The 24,687-nt window shown below is 39.8% G+C and overlaps 1 protein-coding gene across 1 annotated transcript; it reads right to left on the reverse strand.

Moving 5' to 3' along the window:
- Nucleotides 1–64: 64 nt before the first annotated feature.
- Nucleotides 65–21,170, reverse strand: gsna (gelsolin a). Its single transcript, XM_031739000.2, has 16 exons — nt 21,027–21,170; nt 12,988–13,184; nt 10,845–10,999; nt 10,152–10,313; nt 9,914–10,063; nt 9,745–9,834; nt 8,082–8,214; nt 7,452–7,756; nt 7,147–7,280; nt 6,405–6,495; nt 4,466–4,636; nt 3,832–4,006; nt 1,622–1,743; nt 1,347–1,424; nt 1,167–1,227; nt 65–881 (listed from the first exon to the last, which is right to left on the reverse strand). The coding sequence occupies exons 2-16, from the start codon at nt 13,181–13,183 to the stop codon at nt 712–714; spliced, it is 2,193 nt and encodes a 730-aa protein (XP_031594860.1). The 5' UTR covers nt 13,184; nt 21,027–21,170; the 3' UTR covers nt 65–711.
- Nucleotides 21,171–24,687: the final 3,517 nt, after the last annotated feature.

Genomic DNA, 24,687 nt, shown 5'->3' on the forward strand with positions numbered 1-24,687 from the left:
TTGATTTCATTTCTTTTAGGTCGCATGAGAAGTGTTTGTAAAAGCAGAGGCAGGAAACAGCTGGTATATTTTAATTTGGTTTATTGAATTGATTACAGGAAACCTTAGAAATTGCTACAGAAAGGCAAGCTAATAAAGAAGCAAAGCAGTAGTTTTCCACTAAAAGACACTGCAGCAGAACACAAGCTTCCTGGGTGAGAATCTGTGGCCTTATTTTAAAAAATAAATATAACATCTAAAGGTACAAAAACATCAATAAAGACAGTACCCTTTAAAAAACAAGCTTACTGTAAGCTCAAGGAAATCATTCTAAGGCATTGGTTGTATTGCTTTTTATAAGCTGTTTTCTTGGCAGTGGCTTTTGTAATATTGCTGGAAAACCAAACTTTAAACTGTCTTCTTTTATGTGTGTTATATTTTGCTAGTAAACAAGTTTTTATTGTCAAACATGAGAAAATCGCCTTGAATGAGAGTCGTAGTTTGAGGCTATATGTAGTGCAAATCCTAAAGGAAAGCCTGTGTATCTGTTGAAGCTCTGTTTGTACTGGTTGATTTCACTGGTTTCAAGGCACAACAGTAGCATTTGAGACAAAGTGAAAGAAAACAGTGATTCGTTAAAAAAGAAGAAAAGGGCACATGTGTAGCTAAAAAAAAAAAGATCTTGCTGCATGGTGACAGGCCAAGGCAGAGAGGTGGGGAACAAGGGAGTGCTCAGATGCTCAGTTCAGCCATAGCACGCTCCAGAGGGTCAGTGGTCCAGTAGTCGTAGTCCCAGCCCAGGAACCAGCCAGTGAAAGTGGGCGGCTCGAAACTCTGCTTGATTTTGACGATGGGCGTCCTCGGGTCTCTCTTGGCCGGATCTGTCTCGATGTAACGGACCGCTGAGGAAGACGAGTTTGAATTAGTACAAGGATTAAAAGGGTCGCAGAAAATGCTTTGTGCTTTGACTCTTGGTGACACTGCTGCTCTAGTTATGGAGCACTTTGCTGTTAATGTATGTATCAGTAATTATGATGTCTTTTAAATAAATACATTCTGTTTTTTGATTAAGTTTTAATTTTTTGATCTAATGATTGATGTTGTGTTAGTTAATTTGCGATTGTCCCAGCGGTATTTCTCGTCTCCTATTCCACATGGCATTGTTCTTTCTCCTCATATTTGCTCACCAGATGCCATAGCTTCAGTCTTCTCCTCTTCTTGGGCCTCATTTCCAATCCAGACAAACACCTAAAAATAAATAAATAAGTAAATAAATAAAGGTTTATTGTTGAGTTTGCTCTTTTTGTGGGCACTGATTCTCCTCTGAATGCATATAGTACAGCAAAGGCAGTCAGCTTGTTTTTTACCTGCTCCCAGGTGTCCAAGATCATGACATCATCAGTGGCAAGGTCATCTTGGGTGATCTCACCTGGTACCTCCTCAATCTGAGAAGGAGAAGACAGATTTAACAGGGCTTTATTTTCATGTACACGTAAAGAAAAATAAATAAAGACACAGTGCACTGTTTTCAGCAGGTACTTTGAAATATTCTTGACATCCTGCACATGCTTATGCAATACCAAGACTTGAAAACTCGTGTCAGAACAGGACAAAACAAATTCAGCAGGAGAGGAAAACGTACTATAAAGTTTCCAGTCTTATTAGAGCAAGCAAAGAGACGGGGTGGATGAGCATCCATCTTGTCCTTGAGTCTAGTGGAGGTGCGATACTCGGTCTTTCCACCCAGAGCCTCCCAGAACTGATCTGTAAAATGACAGAAACACTTCAAGCTATCACAACCATCAGAATTTGTAAGAGGGCAAAACAATAGTTTGACAGTTGGGTAAATCTGTTCCTTTTTTGTTGGTATAAACCCAGATCAGGTTTTTAGTTTAGCATAAAACCTGGAAGTAAGCCTGGTTCTGTCTAATGGGGAAGAAAACAAAATGCTTGGTTTACATTATCAGGCTATCACTATTTTTAACTGAGGTCACTGCTAGAAGTATCTGTTAGTAGACAGATGTTCCAGTGATTTCACTGTCATCACACTGAAGCCGGACTAATTCCTCTATTTGCACTGAGAGGTAGCGGGATAAGCAAAACGCACCCACTATAATAAAGTCGTTACAGCAGCTGCCTACATGTATCCAAGAGAAAAGATACATTATATTTATGCTTCGGTTTGATGAAAGACCCTTTCCGTTTTCCCTTTTGGTTTGTACAAAATCCTGAGAAAAATATGTGTCATTCTACTGCTAAATTCTTGTCTGTATGTTTATTAAGAACTGCAAAGGGCCAGACTGACTTAGATTCATTAAATGAAGGGCCACACACTTGACAACAGAAACAAGACACACATTCTGATGAAATATATAACAACCCATGAATTGAACTAGGGGGGATAACAAATGTAAAAGAAGCTTGATTTCTTGCTGCAAAAACCTTCCGTTAGAAAATGTTGTCAGTTTGGCATAAAATTAGCCTAAAGTAATATTTCTACACTAAAACAACTGTCAACTCCACATCTGTATTGGGATTCTGCATAACTTGATTTTGACGAGTGGTTATGTCAGTTACTGTTGCCTTCCTATCAGCTCAAATCAGCCTGGTTATTCTCTTCTGACAACAGCGAGGCATTTGAGAACTGCTCCTCAATGGAATTTTTTTCCCCCTATTCTCTATTTGTTGACTGTAGAGATGTGCATGTGGGAAAATGTGCATGTGTTCTGAAAATTTCAGATCAGCCAGTCTGGCACTTAAATCCCATTTCTCCCCAATCCTGGCGCTCGCTTCAAATTCCAACACGTCATCTTGACCATGCTTTCATGCCTTTATGCACTGAGTTGCTGTCGGGTGATTGGTTGATTAAATATCTGCATTAACAACCAGTTGAATAGGTGTACCTAATAAAGTGTCTGGTGAGTGCACTTGCAGTGTTTCCCCACACATAGACTTTACTTGGGCAACCTTATTTTGCTATTTATTCATTTTATTTTGCCCATGTGGAAACTAGTGGTTTTCGTGAAGTGAGCAGTGGTTTAAAGGAAAGATAAGAGCACTGAAAATGTCAGTGCCGTTGCATCACCTGCCATAGAGAAAAAAAATATATAATACCTGTAAACATATATAAAGAATGAAACAAACCAGGAGCTAAAAGCTTAATAGACCTGCTGAGGTGTTTGGAATATTGTGTAGTTTTTGTTACAATTATTGTTGCCCTTCCAGCTATACAGCTATTTAATCAATTTTTAATATACAAAATTATTGTTAGAGCACCTTTAAGGGTAAAATAAAGCAAAATAAAACAAAGTGTAAATGTAAATTTGCAACCAGTGTCTGTGAAACAGCAGATACCTGCACAGTACAGCATCAATTTTGAATAGAAAATCTTTTCCACCATCAGAAATAAAATGGTGAATTTCTCGTTTGTCTTTTGCGAGGCCCCAGCCGAGGCCAGTCCTCAAAAGCGGGGTGTTTATGAAAAATTGAATCTGTTATGTTGTAGCCTGAGGTGTTTTTATATGTGAAACTGTTAGCAGGGAGTTTCTTCTTCTTGAGCTTGGAAAGCAAATAACAAGACTTCTGACAACATCAGTAGGGGTGATGCAATCAAGTCTGCTTTGTTTCAATATGGATGAACATAAGCGCTTAGCCGAAATACAAAAAGGGAGCTATTTAGCCTCGCATTAAAGCGCTATTTTAACAGCCAGACCACACTTTGTAGCTGACACAGACACAGCTCTGAGTTTGTTAACAGCTGTTGGGTTTCAGCTTGACTTAAATGCAGCAAAAAAATAAAATAAAGGAGAGAAAATGATAGTGGAGGTAGCTGTGTTTATCCTGTTTCCTCACCGCTCTCTCCTCCCTCGGACAGCTCTGAGACAGACACACCCAGGATGTCACACAGCTGCTGAGCTCCCTGCTTCTCTGTGTCGCTGGCACCCACTCCCACCCACAGGAAGGAGCCGCCGGGGGTCACCAGAATAAAAGCATCATTGGAGTTTAGGTTGGATGCCTGTGCGTCAAGCTGCATAGAAACAGAGATATTGCAAGTTATCATGAGGAGCTGTTGTATGGTGACCTTTTTAAGTGTTGGTGGTTTTTCATTTTTACCAATATTCATGCTAGCATAATGCTTTATTTGACATTTTATGCCCTCTAACAACAACTCGAGAGGATATTTTAAAGGAAAGGACATCGGTGTTTTCCATTCTTACTATGCAATTTTTTTTCCTTTTCCTCTTAAATACCCTTAAACCATTTACTGAATACTTAAAAAAAATTTCAAGTATCATGTGCTTCTGCTTTCCTTTAAAACCTCTAATTGTTACTTCATTGTTAATGGACAGCGCTTAACACATTTATTAGACTAGAACACAAATAATTCAGAAATCTGTTAGAAACTGCTTTGCAAAAGAGAGAAGAAAAAAATAAAATAATCGAGGAATGATTAAATTCAGGTAATGAATGAGACGTTTCCTCTTACCTCCACAGCTCGTGTGTGTCCTGCAGAGTTGGAGCGCACCTGGAAGAGTCGAGTCTCAGCTGGAGCGGACTGACCTCCTTCTCTGGATGTTCCTCCCTTGTACACAATCATGGGCTTTCCTCCAAACAGACTCATCAAATGGGCCGGCTCTTTCCCCTGCACCACCCTCACCTGATACACAAATACCAACATTAAATCTCTGCATCTAATGAAGTTGTTGTCACAGTAATTCATATCGAAAAATGCCTCATGCATTTTGATGTTACAAGTGGTGCTACCAAATCACTGCAGACACATCCTCCCTAATTGTGTCCTGTGAAATATGCATCAACAAGGTGTGGAAAAAAGTCTGCAGCAGTTCCTACTACTGACGCAAGATGGCAGCACAGAGCCAAATCATGCCATACCCTGAGGTGAGAGTGAGATCTGTGATATTAGTAACCATGGTGAAGACGATAAGGTATGTCCAAAACAGTCTGCAGTTTTTTGTAATAACTAGTCATAGCTGTGAGCTGTTGCAGTCAGTGGTTCCCCTAATTCAGTAAGCACTGTACATTACACTAATCCTGAGCTTGCTGGGGCAAACAGAGCAGAGATAAATATTTACTGATGAGTTTACAGGGAGAAACTATTTGTATTACATGACGTTTAACAGAGAAAGACAACATGCTTTTTTATGTTCTGCGGTTCCATCAAATATGTGACATTTGATGCTTTTGGCTTCAAATGGAAGGGGAATATGACTATAAATAAATGGAAGGGGGCAACTTCTCTTAGTGAAAAAAGCCTCTAAAATCTATGAGAAACCAGCACTGCTCCTCACTTTGGATCCACTGGGACTTTGCTATGACCAGAGTAGAAACTTTCCTGACAAGGTTTTGGACAACGTAACATAACATGATGCTCATTTTGTAAATTAATGTAGCATATGCATCTTGTGGTTGACAAGTCCCTACCATGTGAGCGATTTCTCAAATGAGACACAGGTGAAAGAAAAGCTCAAACTCTGGCTTCAAGTCAGAACCTGACCAACAGGTGACATCACGCTTGCTATGCCCTTCCTTAAGTACAGCCTGCGATTCAGTTTAGTTTGACAGATGAGCAAATGCAAAAAGTTTTTGCTAATTGCAAGATGAGGAATCAGGAACATGAGGACAAAAAAAATGGGACTGCTGCTGATTCCTACACACAAATTCAAACACAGAGTCATGCCACAACTCACGGACAATAAGAAGGCCGTACATGCCCACACGTGGAGTGAGCAGTGAATGACCGAAGACTCGTATGAGTTCAGAGCCACTCATGAATATTTAGGCCTCACAGACAGGCTAAGCATCATAATGTTGGTGTGACATCAGTTCAGGACAAAGGACAAAAGTAGTGTGGCTTATTTATACTACCGAGCTGGCGACAGGGAAGGAGGGAGCCTCCCATGAAACTCCACAGTGGAATGTCCTGTTTGTGTTTCAACAAGTCGTTTTCATTTTAAATTCACTTTAGCTCATTATTACAGTCACTAAACCTGAAAGGACTTCCCAAAAATGAATAAAACAATACCCTGCAGTAATTATAAAGAACGGGAGAATCGAGAGAATATGTCCTTTTGGTTCTATTTCGTCTGTGGCTCTGGACATGAAACACATGAGTCCCTTAGTGAAGATGAGGAGCAGGGAAGGAATGAAGGGAAAATACCTGAGTGGTTATAGGAGCACCAACAACCTGAGGAGATAGAAAAGGCCAGAAACCAAGCAAGTGAGGAAATGAGCAGCAGCACGGAAACCATGAGGAAGAGGGAACACAGTGAAAGGATGTAAAAGTCAGACAGGACGTGCTAAGGAAGCCAGATGTGAGCAGAGACATTGATGACAGGGAAGATCAAATAATATATAAGCATATGGGAAAAAAAAACGAAGCACACTAAAGGAAAAATATCTTGTACCTGCACAGGACCGCCGCCGAGTTCTTCATCCAGCTGTGCGCCGAGGATTGCAGAAGCCCCGATTTCATCCTGACTGGAGTCCGCTCCCTGCCTGCGAAACAAGATGAGTTTATCAGCTCAGCATTCAAACATAACAAGAGGAACTGACTTGGACAAGGCATATGCTTATAGCCCAACCAATAAGATTTATGACTGTGATTAATCTAATATATATTAACTTTGTGTCTCTCGCTGAACTTTCTGAACTTTACACCTTCTCAATTTTTCCTCTGCGTACTTTTCACAGTGAAACAAAAGTGTAAAACTGAACTATGATTGGTTTATTTCCAGTGACTATTACATGAAATTCAGTGCTACCAAAAGAAAATACATCCCCCTTTTTATAGTATTGAATGACTGATACTTAAATTTGTGGCAACAAGTTTAAGCTCCAGTGACTGAACTAGCTCTGAGGGGGGGATACGATGAGTGCATAATAAAAACTTCATAATGTATAAATTTCTATGTGAAATCCCTTTGTGCTTTACAAACGTAATGTACCTACAAATTTATTTCTGACTCCTCAGCCTCAATGTTTACTTATGAATCAGTAAATCTGATCAGACCCTGATAATTTTCTAAAAAAATAACAATCCAGCTCTACGCCGGCTGCTTATATTTTAGTGCTATAGTCTGATGACACCTAACTTTATGATACAGACTCTAATTATGGTTCCACAGTCTTGACAAATTTATGTCTCACCACATGTAGATGACGTGTCCCTGGCGCCCTCCATGAGAGTAGTTGTAAAGGATGATGTAGCTGTCTCCTCCATAGAACTGTCCATAAGTGGATGGATCCACTGGGACTTTGTCAGATCCCTCAATACGCCAGATCTAACAAGGAAAAAGAGAATGTGGAAAAAATAAAATAAAAAAACACATTTAGTAGGCTGTAGATTTCAAAGTGCACCTGCTCCCCCTACTGGAATGGAAAGTAATGACACACACAGACAGCACTGAAAGCAAATCTGACACATAATCACAAGCTGAATGACAAACCCCCACCTGTTTCTCTCCGCTGCCGTCGTCCACCATGCCATGCTGGGCGGCCATGGCGGAGGATTCATGTAGCGTGGCGGCATCGAAAGGCACCTTCTCAATCTTTGCGATGCTGTTAGCGATGTAGGCCACGCCCAGGCCCACAGTCTGATCTTTATCGCGCCAGTCTTTGAAGAACTGCTTGAAGAGCGGCGTCTCGCCCATCTCAGGCAGGATCTGGACCTGCGTGTGTTTGGGGTAACCCATCTTCTTGATGAATTCGTCTGCTGCCTTCATCGCTGCTTTCCGCTCATCCATGTTGGCGTCTTTGCCTGAAGAGAAAAGACATTAAATACTGGAGAACTAAATGGAGAAATGTTACTGAAAATCAAAAAAGGAGGCCAGAAATTATTTCTAAACCTGGGTGAGAAAGGTCATTTGGTGCATTGACTTCCGCACTACTATAAATATTACAAAAGAGTTCTGAAAGTTGAAAAGAGTTGGTAACGAGAAGGTAAATAGTTTAACTTTTGTGAAATGCATGTATTTGCACTTTTGCTAAGAATGACATGAGACAGCTCTGGTGTCTGCAAGAGTGGAAAAAAGCAGCTCAGCCAAGAGCCATTTCTTGAGTCCGCTGCACCACCCTGCACTGACCTTTCCAGAGAAAGATCTTTCCATCAGAGCCATGGTCCAGGATAAAGCAGTCACCAGACTCCAGGGTGCTCTGAGCGAAAGGGTTCTCTGCTGCCACGAGAGTAATCGACATGGCTCCGGTAGCGTTGGACACCTGCAGGGGAGGATGGGAAGGAGGATGAAGGAGCTGCCAAGCAGGGAAAAGTACCGCTTTCCAGGAGATTGAAAGGCTGCTGTAGATGCTGCTTCCTCTTGGGCTTTTAAGCCAGGCAAATATGAGCAAGGGTTTTATAAAAGATACGTCTCTTAATTGATGTCAGCTGGCAATTTTACTCTATGAATCTTAGAAATATGACGCTCATTACTTTATATTTTTAGAGATTTTAACTGATGAATGATCACAAAAAAGGGGCTGTAGTAGGAAACATTTTGTGGGGTTATTTTAGAAAAATAGTTTAATATTTTTTCTAAAATAACCCCAAAAATGTTTCTTACTCTAACACATTATAGCTTTACCTTAATTATTATCTAAATGTATATTCTTGAGAGGAAGTTTTTATTTTTGGACTATATCAATTTACACTCACTAGTCACTTTATTAGGTACACTTTCCTATTACTGGTTTGGAGGTTTTTTTCCTCTCAGAAATGCCTTAATTCTTTTTAGCACAGTTTCAGCAAGATACTGGAAACATTCTTCAGAGATTTATTGGCAGACAGATTGGCATGACAGCGTCACATGATGGTGACTGTGGAGATACAGTGAGGCCTGCCCAAGAAACCACTTTGAGATGATTGAGCTTTCTGACATGGGATGTTACCCTACTTGAAGCAGTCATCAGCTGATGTGTACACTAGTAATAAAGAATTGTCAGCAATATATCTCAGGTATACTGTGGCTTTGTGGTGTGATCTTCTGCTGCTCTAGCCCATCTGCTTCAAGATTTGACATATTGTATTTTCAGAGATGCTCTTTTGCATACTTTGGTTGTGCTTATTTGAGTAACTGTTGCCTTTCTCTCAGCGCAAACATTATCCCTTATTCAAACCACTCTCTGTAAACTATAGAGATGGTTGAGTGGGAAAATCGCCTCAGATCAGCAATTTCTGAAATACTCGGACAAACCCGCCATATTTAAAGTTTAAAGTCACTTAAATCTTTTTTTCTTTCTCATTCTGATGCTTCAGCAGGTCATCTTAATCATGTCTACGTGCCTAAATGCATTCAGCTGCTCTCAGGATTGCCTGATTACTTGTGTTAATAAGCAGTTGAATAGGTGTACCTAATAAAGTGTGAGTGTATATATGTGCAAAATAAACAAAACATTTATTACATCTTTTTAATCTACTTTATTTTTTAGTACTTTGGGTGCATTGTTCTGGAACTAAACTAAAACGTTTGGGGTCACTTGTAAATTGTTGTTGTTGACAATCAATGATTAATATATTAATTCATCATAAATAACTTCATTATTTTTTTATAATGACGTTTCTGTATTGGTGTTTAGAGGCCCATTTCTAGCAACCAACATTTTTTATGTTGAAGACACCACATAATCAGCCTTTGCACAAACTCACAGGAACAAAAACTTTCCTTGCTCATGTGCCAGGCACGTTTTTAAGTGAGTGAACGCCATGTTTGTTTCTGTGTTGTTGTTTTTTTCTTAACACATCCATGCTCTGACCTTGTAGAGTTTAGCCCTCATCCTGTTTGAAGCATCAGCTTTGATGTCATCCGAGTCTCCAGCTGGCAGATCTGGTTTGGGACCTAACACCTGAGGACAGAGGCAGAGATTTTAATAAAAAAGCGACGCCTGGAGACCTAAATTTGATCTCATAATGCACTGATCGCACCTCTATGATCTTCTCTCTCTCCACGCCCTCATCGCAGACATAAACTCGAGACCTCCCGCTGCGCTCATTATCACGGATCCCCTTGGCAACCTGAGTAGCCTTCAGCTTCTCAAAGCGGTTGCTCTGGGAGCCACACCACTGGTAAATCTCCTGTGGGGTGAAAGGAAGGACAGTGGATTGAATGAAGAAGAGCTTTTACAAGTCATTTTTTAAGATAAGATCTATGTATAAGATTTACATCTCCCAGGTCCAGGATGAAACAGTCTCCCGTGTTGAAGCTGTCCCAGCTGACCGGCACCTCCGTTGCCCTGACCACGCGGCGTCCTTTAATCTGGAGCACTCGCTGCACCGACACCTCATTGGTGACAACGTGCTTGAAACCAGACGCCACACCTCCTTTCTGCAACATGAGCGTCGCATTTAAAAGTGAAATAAAATAAATAAATGAAAGTAAAGTCACTCCAACTGTAAGTAAGTGAAATATGAAAAAATAAAATGTTATTTTGAGCCTTGTTCTCTCCTCAAATTTACTGCCCTCTTGACACATCTGTTGCAAAAATGTACATGCACATAGAAACTGTATAGAAAAATCCTCATATATCAATATGTCACTTACACAGCTTGAACCCTTATCAAAATGATCAAATTTTGTATTTTTGCATCTTACAGTATACTATGGAGCCAACTAGGGGGACCCCAAGAGTGATTTGTTTCTATGCATGTGAAACATCTAAATTTACAGCAGCTGTTTCATGTAACAGTGAACGAATAAAGGAACTGAGATTCTGTTTCAAAACGTGATAAATATAAAGTATTTCTTTACATGACCCCGGTTTTAAAAGCATCAAAAAACATAAAGGAAACACACACCTCTAATCATGTCTCATATTCCTCTTAGGTAAATTCAAATGTTTCTGCTAGTTCATCTTACCATGTATTTGATTCCAGATTTGAAGTAGCCCAGAAAGGTTTTGGACTCGTGTCCCTGCACCTCACGGTACTGGATGGGTTTCCCCCCGAGGAAATCGTCCATTTGGACCGTAAAGATGGCTGCTGAGCCGCTCTCATCCTGGGTGCAGAAGTCACCTGTGCGAGAGAAACCAAAGAAGGGATCCATCTTAAATCCGGCCCTCATAGTTCTGCTGAAAAATAACCCGGTTAGCCATATTTTGTGTCTGACCAGTTCTCCCAGTGAGGACTGAAGTGAGTCAAGAGATCAATATGTAAGAGCAGCAGCGGGTCAGAGCCCAGCCACACATATTAATACATGTAACATTGTTCTATTTATGGGCACACAGTGTAGTCCATCAGCATGTGGGTGGATTACATCACATCCTGTTTATTGGTAAACTCTTTTTGCCAAGATCAATCAAGCTTACGAAAACAAAATAAAATTAATAATCTGACTCAGCAGTGTAAATAATGCTTTGCCTAGTAATACCCATTTCCCATTATAAGTACCAACACAAACAACACAAATACAAACAGTAACAACTAACTGGGATTTGAAATTGGAAATGAATGTTTTGTCCTCATATTTGGTAATTAAGATGATTATCTTACCAGAACATCAATGTTGGTTTGGACACATCCAATACACAGTTATAACTTTCGTCCTGTCTCCCTCAGACAGGGCAATTTTCCCCATTTTCCCTACTTAACAAAGCATTTTATTCTATTTGTACAGTATTTTATTCTATTTTTATAGTAATTATTCTCGGCATCCTAAATGATAGTGCCAAATAGTAAATGGTTATACCAAACTCCTGTAAAAATACAAGAGTTTGCACAGCAAATTCTTTGTGAATACTGGTAAAGGTGTGTTTTTTACAATATGATCAGTGATTGATTTTTCTTGCTGTAGATGGAGATGTGGAGCTTTGTCGTAAAATCACAAAATCTCTATGAATATTATGTATTATAGGAGCTAATTGTGTTATAAAGTGAAACCTGTAATCTATACAGCAGATCCTTCTTTCGTTATGTAAATGTTATAGTAACTAGTGGCAGATAACAGCTGAAACATCTAGCTGCCAGTACTGTACTGTACTGTAATTTAACAGGCAAATTTCTCATAGCATGCAGTCAGGCTACGTTTTAGTTCTCGCTTCCAGGTATTTCAGTTTCCAGGACTTTATTTTCCTGTGCACCTGTGCACCAGGTCTTCACGTGGTATTCAAAACCAATTATCTGCAGGGCGGCTCCACCTGTCACATTCTTCTTTGGCTGACCTGCCTCTCACCTTATTTCCTCTTCCTACTTCAGCTTTCCACTCTGGCCAAGATTGCCTGGTCGCCTGTGCTCACCTTCTACTCACTAACATCGGGCTGACCTCCTCTCCAAAAACCATGTATCATTTTAAATAAATATGCAATAAAGTAAAATTCTTTTCATAATAATCCTGTTTATGAATTGTTATTGAGTTCAAACTCATGTTCACTAATACTTTAGCTTAAAAGGTCATCTTTTACAAGAATCAGCTTTTTTAGGGATCTCCATACTTCACTTGCCACTGAGAATATCTTAAATTTAGTTGCATATTAGTCTGGACAAAGTCCTTATTAGGTTTTATATGCATGAAAAAAACATCTACTACTAAACACCAATCCTCATTCGTTTCACAATCTGATAGAAATGATATAGTACTCTTTATTATCTGATAAAACTGTTTGCCCATGAGCCATGTGGTTTTCTGTTGCTTTATGGCACATGACTCACTGTCCTGACTAGTTTCAGCCTCTCCACCTCTCCTCTCCAACAACGGGCAAAATTATTTTCCAGGGCCTTCATCCTCGTACTGTTCCTCATCTGCTTTGCAAGTCAAACAAGATCACACTGGAAAACTGAGATCATCTTTATTTTTTGCCACATCACAATGGAAACAAATACAAAAAGGCATTTCTCCCATGTGCTACTAGGGGTTTTGTGCTCAGTCTCAGTGTGACCTGTAATTATTCGCTGTTTACTTTCACATTTGAATACAATTGCACATTTGCACTGTATGGTATCCCCTCCAGTTAAAATGGTCACTCTGAGTAATAACCCAGAGATCATTTCCCTTTCACAGCACTCACCCAACCAGAAGTGGAGGTCGTACTGCAGGCTCCCGGAGCGCTGTTTGATAGTATTGAGGATGAGGTAAGCATCTCCGGTGTAAAATCCCCCGTGCAGGTTCTCAGGGACAGGCACTAGGTCAAAGTTCTCCACCCTCCACACCTGGAGGCCTGGCTGCTGTCCAGCTTGCTCAAATTGTGGGTGGTGCGCTGCCATCCTGCATGCAAGGAAGTCACAGACCTTAAATTAAGGGCTGTTGCTACTGCACAGGCCTAAAAGAAATACAGGTCAATGAGCTAAACAATAAACTTAGTTGGTCAAAAGGCTACTGCACCAATAAAACTTGCAGAGGTTGTAATAACTTTAAAAAGTGAGGCAGACACTGCCCACATGAGAGCTATAAAAGCCACTCCCCTTAAAGCTCAGTGGTTGCCATGAATATAAAGATAAAGTTTTGTTCTAGTTAAGTATTAATACAGAGCAGAGTGATTCATCCACTGTGCTCGGGGTATTTCCTCTAGAGAGCAGCGTGAGGAAGCCATGGCAGTTATGACTCATAGTTATCATCATAAACTGTTAGTGATGGTGGCAAAAGAAACACTTCTGTGTTTCTGTATAACTGTCTATTTGTATATACTGCAACCAGGGGTTTAAAAAGCCTTTAAGTGTGTCTTTAGATAACTACATAGTGGACAAATCTGCTCAGAGACATCTGTCCAATCATAAACACACACACAGACACACACATAGACCCATTCATTCAGATCTGACATAATGCCACCCACAAACAGTTTCAAGTAGGTGCCTGTGCTACACTAGATTACCGCCTACTGCCTTCTGGAACGTGTGAGCGGATGTCTCAGATCCTAAAATGAGAGCGGGGCATCCTGTTTAAAAAAAAATGTGGGTAAAATTTGAATAGTTTTTCACTTTTTGCAGCTGTTTTGTTGTTTGGGTAAAAATTTCTAATGCCAACAACACAATTCATACCACGAGGCAATAATTAAAAAAATGATGCTACAAATTCTGCAGTAAAGATCAGCAGCCCACACAGTCACAACATCCTGTACCAGCTGCTTGTTACGACAGTAAACACTACAGAGATAACATTTTTTGTGCAGTGGAGTGGAGTAGTGCTCTAATCCAAACTACAATATCAAGTTTAGATGTTATAAAACTGTATAAACTAGAGTTCATGCAGTTCAAAACGAACACAGAACCTAGTTTTCCACAGGAATGCTGCTCATGTACTGCCTTTCAATTTGCATGCACACTGAAGCAAGAATCGGCCATTCTTCTAGGCAGGCGCCTGCCCACAAACATGGCAGGAATCTGCTATTGACCCGGGAAGAGGAAAGTGGCTCCAAATTCATGCAACCAGGCCAACAAATGTGGGGCTTCTTTCCCCCCATCTGTGCTCTCTTCTTATGTCAGACTCAGTGCACATTACTTTGTAGCTAAGGAATGGTTTGAGATGGAAAAGCAGGCGGATAATTTCACAGTGAAACACATGCAGTCAAAACAGAAGCTTCCTGGAGTCATACGAGGTCAGGCACCATCTGACCTTCCATGACTACACACAGGTTTGGCTGGACGGGAAAGATCTGAAGCCATGAGGCGATGCCATCACGGCATTATACACGGTCCTTGTAGATTTCCCCTTTAGCCACATAAGAAGAATTAACTAACAATACCAATGTTGAATAGCCAGTTTCTGAAAGCCTCAACACACATAAGGGTTCTAAAGAATTAGTGGCTTGGGTCATCATATATATACTGTAGACTAAAGTTCTCATATGTTTTATTTGATAAAAAAACAGTGTAGAGAGTTTTCATAACAATTTCACAACAAAAGTGACCAAGAAACAATTTCTAATTTGGATTTTATCTGTCTTGGATCACCACATGGGCTAACCTCAGTCTTTCCACTTAAGCTGTCAAACACGAGCCAGCCAAATTTCCTACTGAATTCCTGTTTAGGTCTATTGCTGTGGTCTGGAATGTCAAACTGACACAGTTCAGCCTTTACATAACAAAACTTTTGAGCTTAATAGTTTCTGCAATGCTGTTGTTCAGGCTATATAGTGAGACTGTATATCATCAGTACCTTTTGAATGCGTTCTTGCTTTATTTCCATAAATATCACAGGAAAAGCTAAAGGTTTGCAACTTTTTTGGAGAGCTAGATGAGAGGTTCAGACAGCTACCACTTCCATGTAGCATGTTGAATCCTGGCCTAGCATGAATATCTAAAGCAATGGAAGGAGCTAGCTTAGCTCTGATGAAATTAAAAATGCAGGGCGTTGTAACTTCCTGATGACTTACTCCCACACTGAGGTTTTCCAGTACCCCCAGAGGCTGTAACACCCCCTCTAAAACCTCAAATTTTTCTTTTAACACTTTCCCAGTGTTTCATAAACTTACTATAGCACAGAGCCAAGCTTGTCTCTTTTCTTTATGCTAAGCAGCTAATCATCACCTTGTTGCCAGGTCATCTAAAGGTTGAAAAAGAAGAAAAAAAGTGATATTTCCCTCCAAAAAAAAGGTTTGGTTATTTCTTAGAGCTATTTTTATTATATCAGTGAGCCCAGATAGCATCCCCAAAACACATCTGATGATTCATATTTTGCAATTATGTATTTTTAAAAGTCATCTAAGTGAAGAAGCAACCACATCCTCCCAAGACGGCTACTTCCTGAATATCCTGGCAACTAGCAAAACACTGTGGTGAAGATACAATAACACTGTGCTCCCATGCAGCTGGTAATAAATCAGGTGCAATGCTACAGCATTTCTTTAATGAAACCAACATACCCAGAAATCTGCAAACAGCTTCACTTTAATTTGAAATCAAGCAGTAAAGGGAATAATTTTACCCCAAGCTGGCCATTACACAATCATTTAATATTCTTGTGTAGAGGGTGCAAGTTTCATGAGAAATTACCTCTAAATCACATTCTCAAAAACATACCTGAAAACAAAGCTAGGTTTCCTTAACAACTGAAGGGTTTTCATTTAGTAGCTGCTGAGTAAGCTAACTTCCCTCTTAAACATACCACTCGTGGAAAAGACAGTATCACTTCTGTGCAGCTTCATATTCTGAAGATGATCATCTCTGTGGCACTAAATAAACATGACTGGCTGTGACTGTGATCTTCTCCTCTGATGGAGAAAAATGTTCTGTCTTGTCTCCTGCACATCAGAGCTGTTTCATCCTAGAGTTAGGTACGGTCTCTGACTTAATAAAGCAAACATCAGAGGGGATACACTCAGCATCTGAGCAACCTTTGAAGAATCAAAGCCAGTAATGGGGGAAAAAAAGAAGACGAAAACTTACACGTAGAAAAGGTTAGAGAATGAAGTTTAAGGCACAATAAGACTCTTACAAATACAAATGTTTTTGCTTGTATGAGGGGCAGCAGCTGACTAAAACAACCATTCACTATTCAGGGTTGCTTCACACTGGATAAAGTGACTCAAGGAACGGTGGTTTGTTGACTCAACACAGCCTAAATAGAACTGGTCACATGACCTGTGGTCAGTCACAGGCATGCTGAAGAAGGGAGGCATCTGCTACTAGCCGCACACTGGCATTCAGTCAGTTTGTACCCCCTCATCTGTGGACCCACCCACCACCCATTCGCCTCCTAACAAACAGGGAAAGAGAGCTCATTCCAGCTCCAGTTATCTGATCCCCTCCCCCATTCCTCACCAACCTCTCTTTTGTGTCTGCCTTCGCTTGAGGCCTGAATGAAAACTCGAAACTTGTGCAGGTCACAGCATTGGATTCATATGACAAGAAATAAACTGTTACATAAGCCCTTGTGATTTGTCTGCTGGTGTCCATTCTCCAAAAACAAACTCAAAATAGTGTTATCTGGAAAATCTTGATTTTTTGGGGCCAAGGCCGCATATCATTCCTGAGTTTCTCCCAAATAAAACAATATTCCTCCTTCAGGAAATGTGTGTGTGTGTGTGTGTGTGTGTGGGGGGATTTCTGGTGACTCATTTCCTCCATGCATGCCACTTTCAGCCTCTTCAAGGCTGCTGAGCTGCCATGTAGCTTGCTCAGGACACATCAGATAATACTCTGTACAGACTCTGTAATAGCCACTCTGCTTCCCTCCCATCTGTTGACACTGTGTAAGACAAAGAGAATCAAAATGGCTGTTTATGACTTTGTAAATAACCTCCCTGATTTATGGATGGCTGTCAAAGGATATGAGAAACTTATTTCAGGAACAATCAATATGTGAGTAGCCATAGCTGAAACTCTGTAACCACTTCTCTTCTCATGTAATGTGCAGAAAGTTTTAAGATGGGATTTCATTCTGTGTGTGGCATATGAAGTGAGTTCTCCAGTGAGTAATTAAGTAACAAGTAATGTTACTTATGTGTTACACACTACTTTCTTTTTGAATTATGGCCCCAAACAATGGCAATTTTAGACTTTTAAACAGGAAAATCCCTGATATTGTGTAGTCAATTTCACAGTAACAAAAGAAAACTACAGTAAAATGTTTGCTTTATGTATCAGTTATAGAGAAGTCATTATGATTGGGATTGCAGTGCTGCCTCGGGAACTTGGCAGTTTGCAGTCATTCGTTCATCTATGTACTTAAAGTACCCAAAGATAACGTGAGGCAGAAAGCTGAAGTTAAAAAGCAAGCTGACCGTTAGATTAATGATCCTACAAACATAATTACATCCACCATGAAATCATTCAAAGCTAATAATTGGAGAGTTAGAGGAAGAACTACGAGAACCTTGCACGTTTAAAAAAATCAGAAGCCAATCTGAGCTACACACAAGACTTACAAGAAGTCAATGCTGCTTAATGGGACAAGACTAGCTTCTGGGGCTTGGGGTGTATTCACATATATACAATGATGATCATGTACTTTGTTTTCACAAGTCTAATTTAAATGGCATTAAAAAAATATTTTATAAAAATACATATATCTAAACTTGTGGTTGAAGGCAGTCTAGATATCCCTAGTCCAGTTTGATTCATTTGACAGTCAAATCATAAAATAGAATTTTGTTGTGACTGAATGCCAAACATCCATCCATAGCCACCATAGCAATGCTTTACAACACTGACACACAATCTCAACTTTGTAAAGATTGGGACAATAGTCAATACTAGACTGCATGACCACAAGAGGCAGCTGGTAAGGAAATGGATATTTAAAAACACGAGACATGCTCTCATTTTTCATGCAGGGTCAGTCTGCCAGGTTGTCTTAACTTAGCAGCTTACAGCTCTCTCATCCTTTTCTGACATAAGAGGTTGTCTTTTTCTATTGGTTTTGAGCCTCAACAAAGCAGACTGAGTGCTAAATTATAATATTAAAACTGCTATAGAAATTATTTTACTTTAATCCTACTGAAAGGGGCAGCCCGGAATGTGTAATTTCTATCAAATCTCACAGGACCTTTATTTTACACAGGTAAAATATCCACTCCTGCTTATCTTAACAGTGTTATTAATTGTTAATTGAGTTCATGTTTGCAATGAGTTATAAGTATCACACACTTTCAGGAGGTGGGACACTCTTACTTTGACGGGAGCTGCAGATTTAGCATACAAAGGTGCTCTGCTATGACAAGGACACACGGTACTCTCATTAAAGATTATGTTAAAAGTTTGATATACAATATATAATTTCTAGTGCTGTCAGCTTTAATCTTGTTAAATTACGTTAACGCCATAACCACATTAACGCGGCAAATCTCCGTTAGCGAGTTAACGCGGTTCGCTCCGTGCGAGGGCTGCATGGCGTCAACGTGGTTAGCTCGTTAACGCGTTAGCCCCGTGCAGCCCCTGGGGCGATCTGCATTAACGCGGTTATGGCATTAACGTCATTTTAACGAGATTAACGCTGACAGCACTAATAATTTCACAATGAAATGATTTCTGAGTACAAATAAAATGTTTATGATCTATTGTACAAAATAAGACTGTACAAAGATTAACATTAGCCTGTTTTATCCATTCCAAAACCAGTTTTCATGTGTGTTTGGGAGCAATTGTCCTGATGAAACATCCAACTGTGTCCACGTTACAATTGTCTAGCTGTTGATTTGAGGTGAAGTTGAAGAATTTAGAGGTAATCTTCTTTCTTCATTATTCCCTCCATTTCCTGCAATGTACCAACACTACTGACAGCAAAACAGCCCCACTGGTGATGCTACCACCACCATGCTTGACAATTGTTACCGTGTTCTTGAAATCCTCACTTTTACTCCTCCAACCATACCTCTTGTCACTGTGGCCAGATAGCTCAAAATTTCTCTCATGTGAACATAAAACTTTTTTCCGGAAGGCATGTGGCTCATCCATGTGGGCAGCTGCAAGTTTCAATGGAGCTTGAAGCCGTCGATTTTGGAGCAGGGGCTTCTTTCTTGGTTGGCCCCTGGTCAGTCCATGGCGATGTAAAACTCGTCTCACAGTGGACAGTGATGCTGGTGTACCAGCAGTTTCCAGTTCATGGCAGGCTTGAACCTGCCATGAACTGGTGGGTCCTGAGTTATTCATGAACATCTGAACTAATTTCCTTTCATCTGACGGTGACAGTTTGGGTCTTCTTCCAGACCTCGGCAAAGTGGTGACACATCCGAGTAACTTGTACTTACGTACAATTGTTTGAACAGATGATCTTGGAATTTGTAGTTCTTTAGAAATAGCTCCAAAAGACTTTCCCAACTTGTGTAAATCTACAATGCTCTGTTTTAGATCTTCACTGAGTTCCTTGGACTTTCCCATTGTTCTGAGTATTGGTCAATCCAGCCAGAATTTTGCCAGAAGCTTGTTGATGGCTACCAAATACATCTGGTCAAGGTGCAACTTACTAAGGGATATTTAGCCAAATATTAGTGAGCGTACATATATATTTGAACCAGTATATATACTTTTGACTCTGTGTGCAGTAAAGAAAATCCAAAATAAATTCAAACTTGCTTTTGAATGTTATTAAAGATGTATGTTGTACAATCATTCCACCCTGGAAAAAGAACAGTTCAAAGACATCACTAAAAGCCCAATATTACCATGACATTCATGCCCGTGATAAGTGTATGTAAACTTCTGACCACAACTTGGCATGCACCCATTCTTGTTGTTACCCATATGAGCTCTAAAGAAAACATGCACACTGTTGTTTAAGGCGTATACATTTGAAGTAGGGTTTAGTTCAGACACCACTTAATCTCTGAAGTGAGGAGCTGACTCAGTTCTTTCTAACTTTTGCACACATCATACAGTCTGATGCACTCAGTATATGCTCGCTACAACTGTCACGAAGAGGATGTTGTGACAGATCTGCTCATAACTGTTTGGTTATTTCTGTGGCAACCACAACCACAGTAATTAGTGTTTAGGATAGAATGGTACACTCAGTTTAGTCCATGGGTGACACATAACCCATTTTAATCTAAGACCAGTAAAACCTTTTGTATAATACTGCATTTGTGTGTAGTGATGTTAGCTACACCACGAATAACGGTGCACTTTATTAATAAAACTCAAATTGTTAATTGGTTTCTGTAATTTTCATGCTTTGCAACAACCAACCTTTGGTCATATGTTTGACACCCCAGCTTTAGGATACATAGCTGCTAGGTAGAATCTCACAGTTTCTACCACAGATCCTGAAAAACAGAATGTTTCTATAGTAACATGTTGTTTGGGTTTTTGCATCACATCATGAAAGTCACTCTGAATACAGTCAGACAGAGTGTGACGTCAGTCTTTATCCACACTGCGTTTTCAGGGATCATTCGGGGTTTCCGTCGACTTGTCCTTAAATGGCAACACTGCCTTGCATTATAGCTAATTAAAAGCTAAGTTTAGCACTTTTTCTATTTATTAGATAAGAAGAATATTGGTTAAAGTACAACAAAAACCGTAATTTCACCATGTAGTTTAGTCTCTCTCTGTTAAACCTATAATCCAAACAGAACGGGCGTTAAATAACGCACCAAATTACCGTCCTGCAATCTGTGCGTCAGGCTACATATTTTCTTCGAATAACGTGGGTTAATAACACGAGCCTTACCTGAACGCGGAGGTTGTGATCTGGGGCTATAACGGACGGACGGGTGTGGACCTGAGCTGCAGCAGGAGCACAGAGTCGGTAGTTCAGCAGAGCGCAAAGCCGCTTTTTATGGTTCTGGCCCGGGACGCACTATATGACACACCCTCTCCGCCTGTCTGCTGCACCGCCTGCTGCATATCTGTCTGTCTGTCTATGTATAATGTAGCTGGGACAAGATGCACAGAATAACCGGTACAAGTAATAGCTGCTTACATATTTAGGGGTTCAGGACTGGCTTGGCTATTTTAATTATTTTTATTTTTATTTTATTTTTTAAGAAAGAAAAAAACAACAACAACAGCTTACAAAGGTGTTTTTGTTTGGTTGATTGGTTTTGTGTGCGTGTATGTGAGACAGTTTGTTTTTATTTCATTTTTATTCTTATTTATATTTTGCGACGGGTATTATGAATCTCTGCCACAACTGTAACTTCCGGCCACGACTCAGTCTTCGTTCAGGAGAGGGCTTCTTAAACAACACTGCCCCTGTCTGGTACTACTATACTACCATACTATTACCTATCCTACTAATAAAAGCTCATCAATGGCCCTCTTGTGGCCTAAAAAGCAAAGAGCAGGCTAGTTTTTAGTCACCTAACTGGCAAAAAGTGTCACATTTGATACGTATGTTTTTGAGACTTCTACATCATCAGTGTGGTTATTTTTTCAGGAAAAAAAAAGAATAAAATGCACAGATTTCGTCAATAAACTGCAAATAACTAACAAACTAACTAAATGAATAGATAAATAAATAAAATGCTGGATGTAGCAAAAAAATATTACAAATTAAAATTCAAATGTGAAAATTTATATTTGATTTCTTTTGTTTTTGATTTGTCAGAAGTTCAAGAAGTGCTCCAGTTAAAAACAAACAAACAAATGAACAAAAACAAAGTATTTAATTATTCCAGGTTAACATGGTTAATAACATATTTATGAAAATAACACATTGCTTTGAAGATATACTGTATTGTAAAATGCTTTCACTAATGTGCATTTCCTTCTTCTTGCTAATATTTGGAGCTGGACCATTTACAAACTGAGGAGCATCCAGTCGTGGATGAAAACATCCCAACAAGAAAGTCTTGTTTTCGTGCCATGCTTTTTCAGAGTGACATATGCTCCCCTCAGCCTGGCATGCAGGAAATCCGGTAATCCTCAATAGACAGAGCTGCACACTTGATCGGACTTAAAGGGTCCGTTCACCAAAGCAGATGAAGAAAAACATCCCACACTTCTGCTGCCTCTTATTAATGATTTCCTGATTCTTCTTTTGCACGTTTTTATTTTTAGTGATGTTTCTTGGCAGCTACTTACAAAGCTCAGAGGATGACTGCTAATGACTCTGGCAACATCCTGACCAGCAGGTCGGCGTTTTCCATTTTCCTCATGAAATACTTTGGTGCTCCTTCAGTAGACCAGCACATTAATCTGTACAGGCATGCATTGCTTAGGAACACAAATCCTAATAATTCGGGTGACTCCAGGCTTTCCTTGTACTTGAATGTCACCAGGAGGTGGATATCTAAACTTTGTTCATATTTTTAAACTCCCATTCCCACCAAGTGATGGTGCTGTTGACCCCTTAGTTCTTCAGCTATCATTGCTTTGCTAAAGTTTTCATTTGTTTTTCTTTTGCTTTATGATTAAATATAAAATTGAAGCCTCAGCTGTACTTTGTGTTTAATGCTAAATATTATAAATATCTCCTAAAGCTTTAGCATGGTGGCATTATCATCGACTAAAATTCCTGCTCAGGCATGATCCCAAGACAGTGGTGGAAAGAGTTGTTTTTAGAGAATACTAAATATATAATCCCAGTGGAAACAGCTAGCTGCAGGGTTTGTGTATGATTCTTAAAAATAGACTTACATGAAACTTTGGCTGCCAGCTGGTCCGTGCAAAATCAGAGGCTTTCACAAGGGGTGTCCATTACTCCCATCTGCTGTCCTTTTACCTCCTCGGTTAAACTTTCTTTGTCTCCTGCTTTCTGATGAGAAGGTCAAGCAAAAAGATGCACTTCCGCTGATAATAACTGAGGTGGGGTTTTAACTGGAAATGTCTAATACCGGGCTTGAAAACACTGACAGGTAAAGTGGGTCAGAAAGAATTGCCTTGCAAAGAACTGACAGCTTCACTAAGTCTAAGATATTATATTTGGCAGTAGTGTCTCTCTCCAGCTGAACAAGCATTTAGAAACAAAATATTAATTTCAATCTCTTTCTTCTTCAGGCTTGTCTTTTGATGGTATTTCTTGCATTCCCGAATTAGCATAGATAACGGAATGGTGCATTTCTATTTCTTTCGGTAGGCATACTTCCCCTGAAGAAGATAAAGGATCTCAAGGATCCATGTGGGTGGTGAAACTATGTCTTTGCGATCTGAAGGCCTGCGTGTTTGCAGTGCTAACAGACACTGGTTCCTTTACAGTATGCATGACTTACTGAAAAATAAAGGAAGAGGCAAAGAGAAAGAGCTTGTTTTGAAATTTTGACTGCAGTAAAATTTGCTGTGAAAAAGAAATTTCTGCACTGGTTCCTCATGCTTCCATGAATCCATCCACACACCCCCACAGCATCATATGTCAGACGGGGGGGGTCGCACCCTGCGCAGGTCCCCAGTATATATTTTTTCTATTGTGGTCAATTATTGCATTCTATGTTTAATTTATTATAACATTTTATCGACTAAAAATTGCATTTCAGATTAACCTACCCATCAATATATAAAGTAAGTAAAACAAGCTTCAACCTTTACACAGTAATAATTCAATGTTTATGATCCAGTAATGTCCAAACTTTAAAATATTGGTTCTTTTACTTAAATACTCTTCAACCACTATGTCACATAGCTCATAAGTACTAAATTAATTTCAGATGCTTGTGAAAAAACTGTTTTTAGGGCAATACACTGCACAATAGAAAACTAAAATCATATTTACTTGTGACCAGGAGAAACCCTTGTTCCTCCATCCCACATACCGAGACTGTGCCCCACTTTTTTAAATTGGCTCTAGTTTACAAAACTAGCCACTTTCAGGTCACAAAAGCAGTGATTAATTAGTTGCTAATCCGAAGGTCACCTTCACCTGACTGTTTCTCTGTCTGATCTGGCCTGCGGTAACCAGGTTTCCCACTTTAGGTGGAACTGTAAAGCAGTCACCCTATCCTATAGCATCGTGCCACATTAACTCTGTATGCCCTCGTTCACTACATCTTCTGAGGCACTCCTCTTTTCCTGTATATCCACTGTTCTTCTTCTGTATATGTCCAAACCATCTCAACCTTATCTTGCTAACCTCATCTCCAAACCTGCATTCCCTCTGAAACACTCATTTCTAATCCTGTCCATTCCGATAACTTCCAGTTAAAATCTTAGCATCTTTAAAATCTGCCGCATGTCTTTTTGCAAACATGACACATGGGCAGTTCTTGCTACCATCTTGTAAACCTCCCCTTTCATTCTTGCTCAGGTCTTATGTCTAAATTGTGATTCCCTCACTGAGACTGTAAGTCATATTTTCAGGAAATTTACATATATAATGACACAAGTTGTGGCAACACACATTCAGAGTAATCTTAGATAGCTTACTGGGAAGTGATTTTTTAAAATTATTATTTTCA

Source organism: Oreochromis aureus, linkage group 7 (genome assembly GCF_013358895.1).
Source record: "Oreochromis aureus strain Israel breed Guangdong linkage group 7, ZZ_aureus, whole genome shotgun sequence".
Taxonomy (NCBI): domain Eukaryota; kingdom Metazoa; phylum Chordata; class Actinopteri; order Cichliformes; family Cichlidae; genus Oreochromis; species Oreochromis aureus.

What these genes read in the sequence shown, in the direction of transcription:
- gsna (XM_031739000.2), bottom strand. Translation starts at nt 13,183, where the DNA reads ATGGCAGCGCACCACCCACAATTTGAGCAAGCTGGACAGCAGCCAGGC. An exon ending in GACACACACGAGCTGTGGAG is followed by an intron (nt 4,007 to 4,465) that starts GTAAGAGGAAAC and finishes GTTTCTATGCAG; the next exon opens with CTTGACGCACAGGCATCCAA. An exon ending in ATAAGACTGGAAACTTTATA is followed by an intron (nt 1,425 to 1,621) that starts GTACGTTTTCCT and finishes TCTCCTTCTCAG; the next exon opens with ATTGAGGAGGTACCAGGTGA.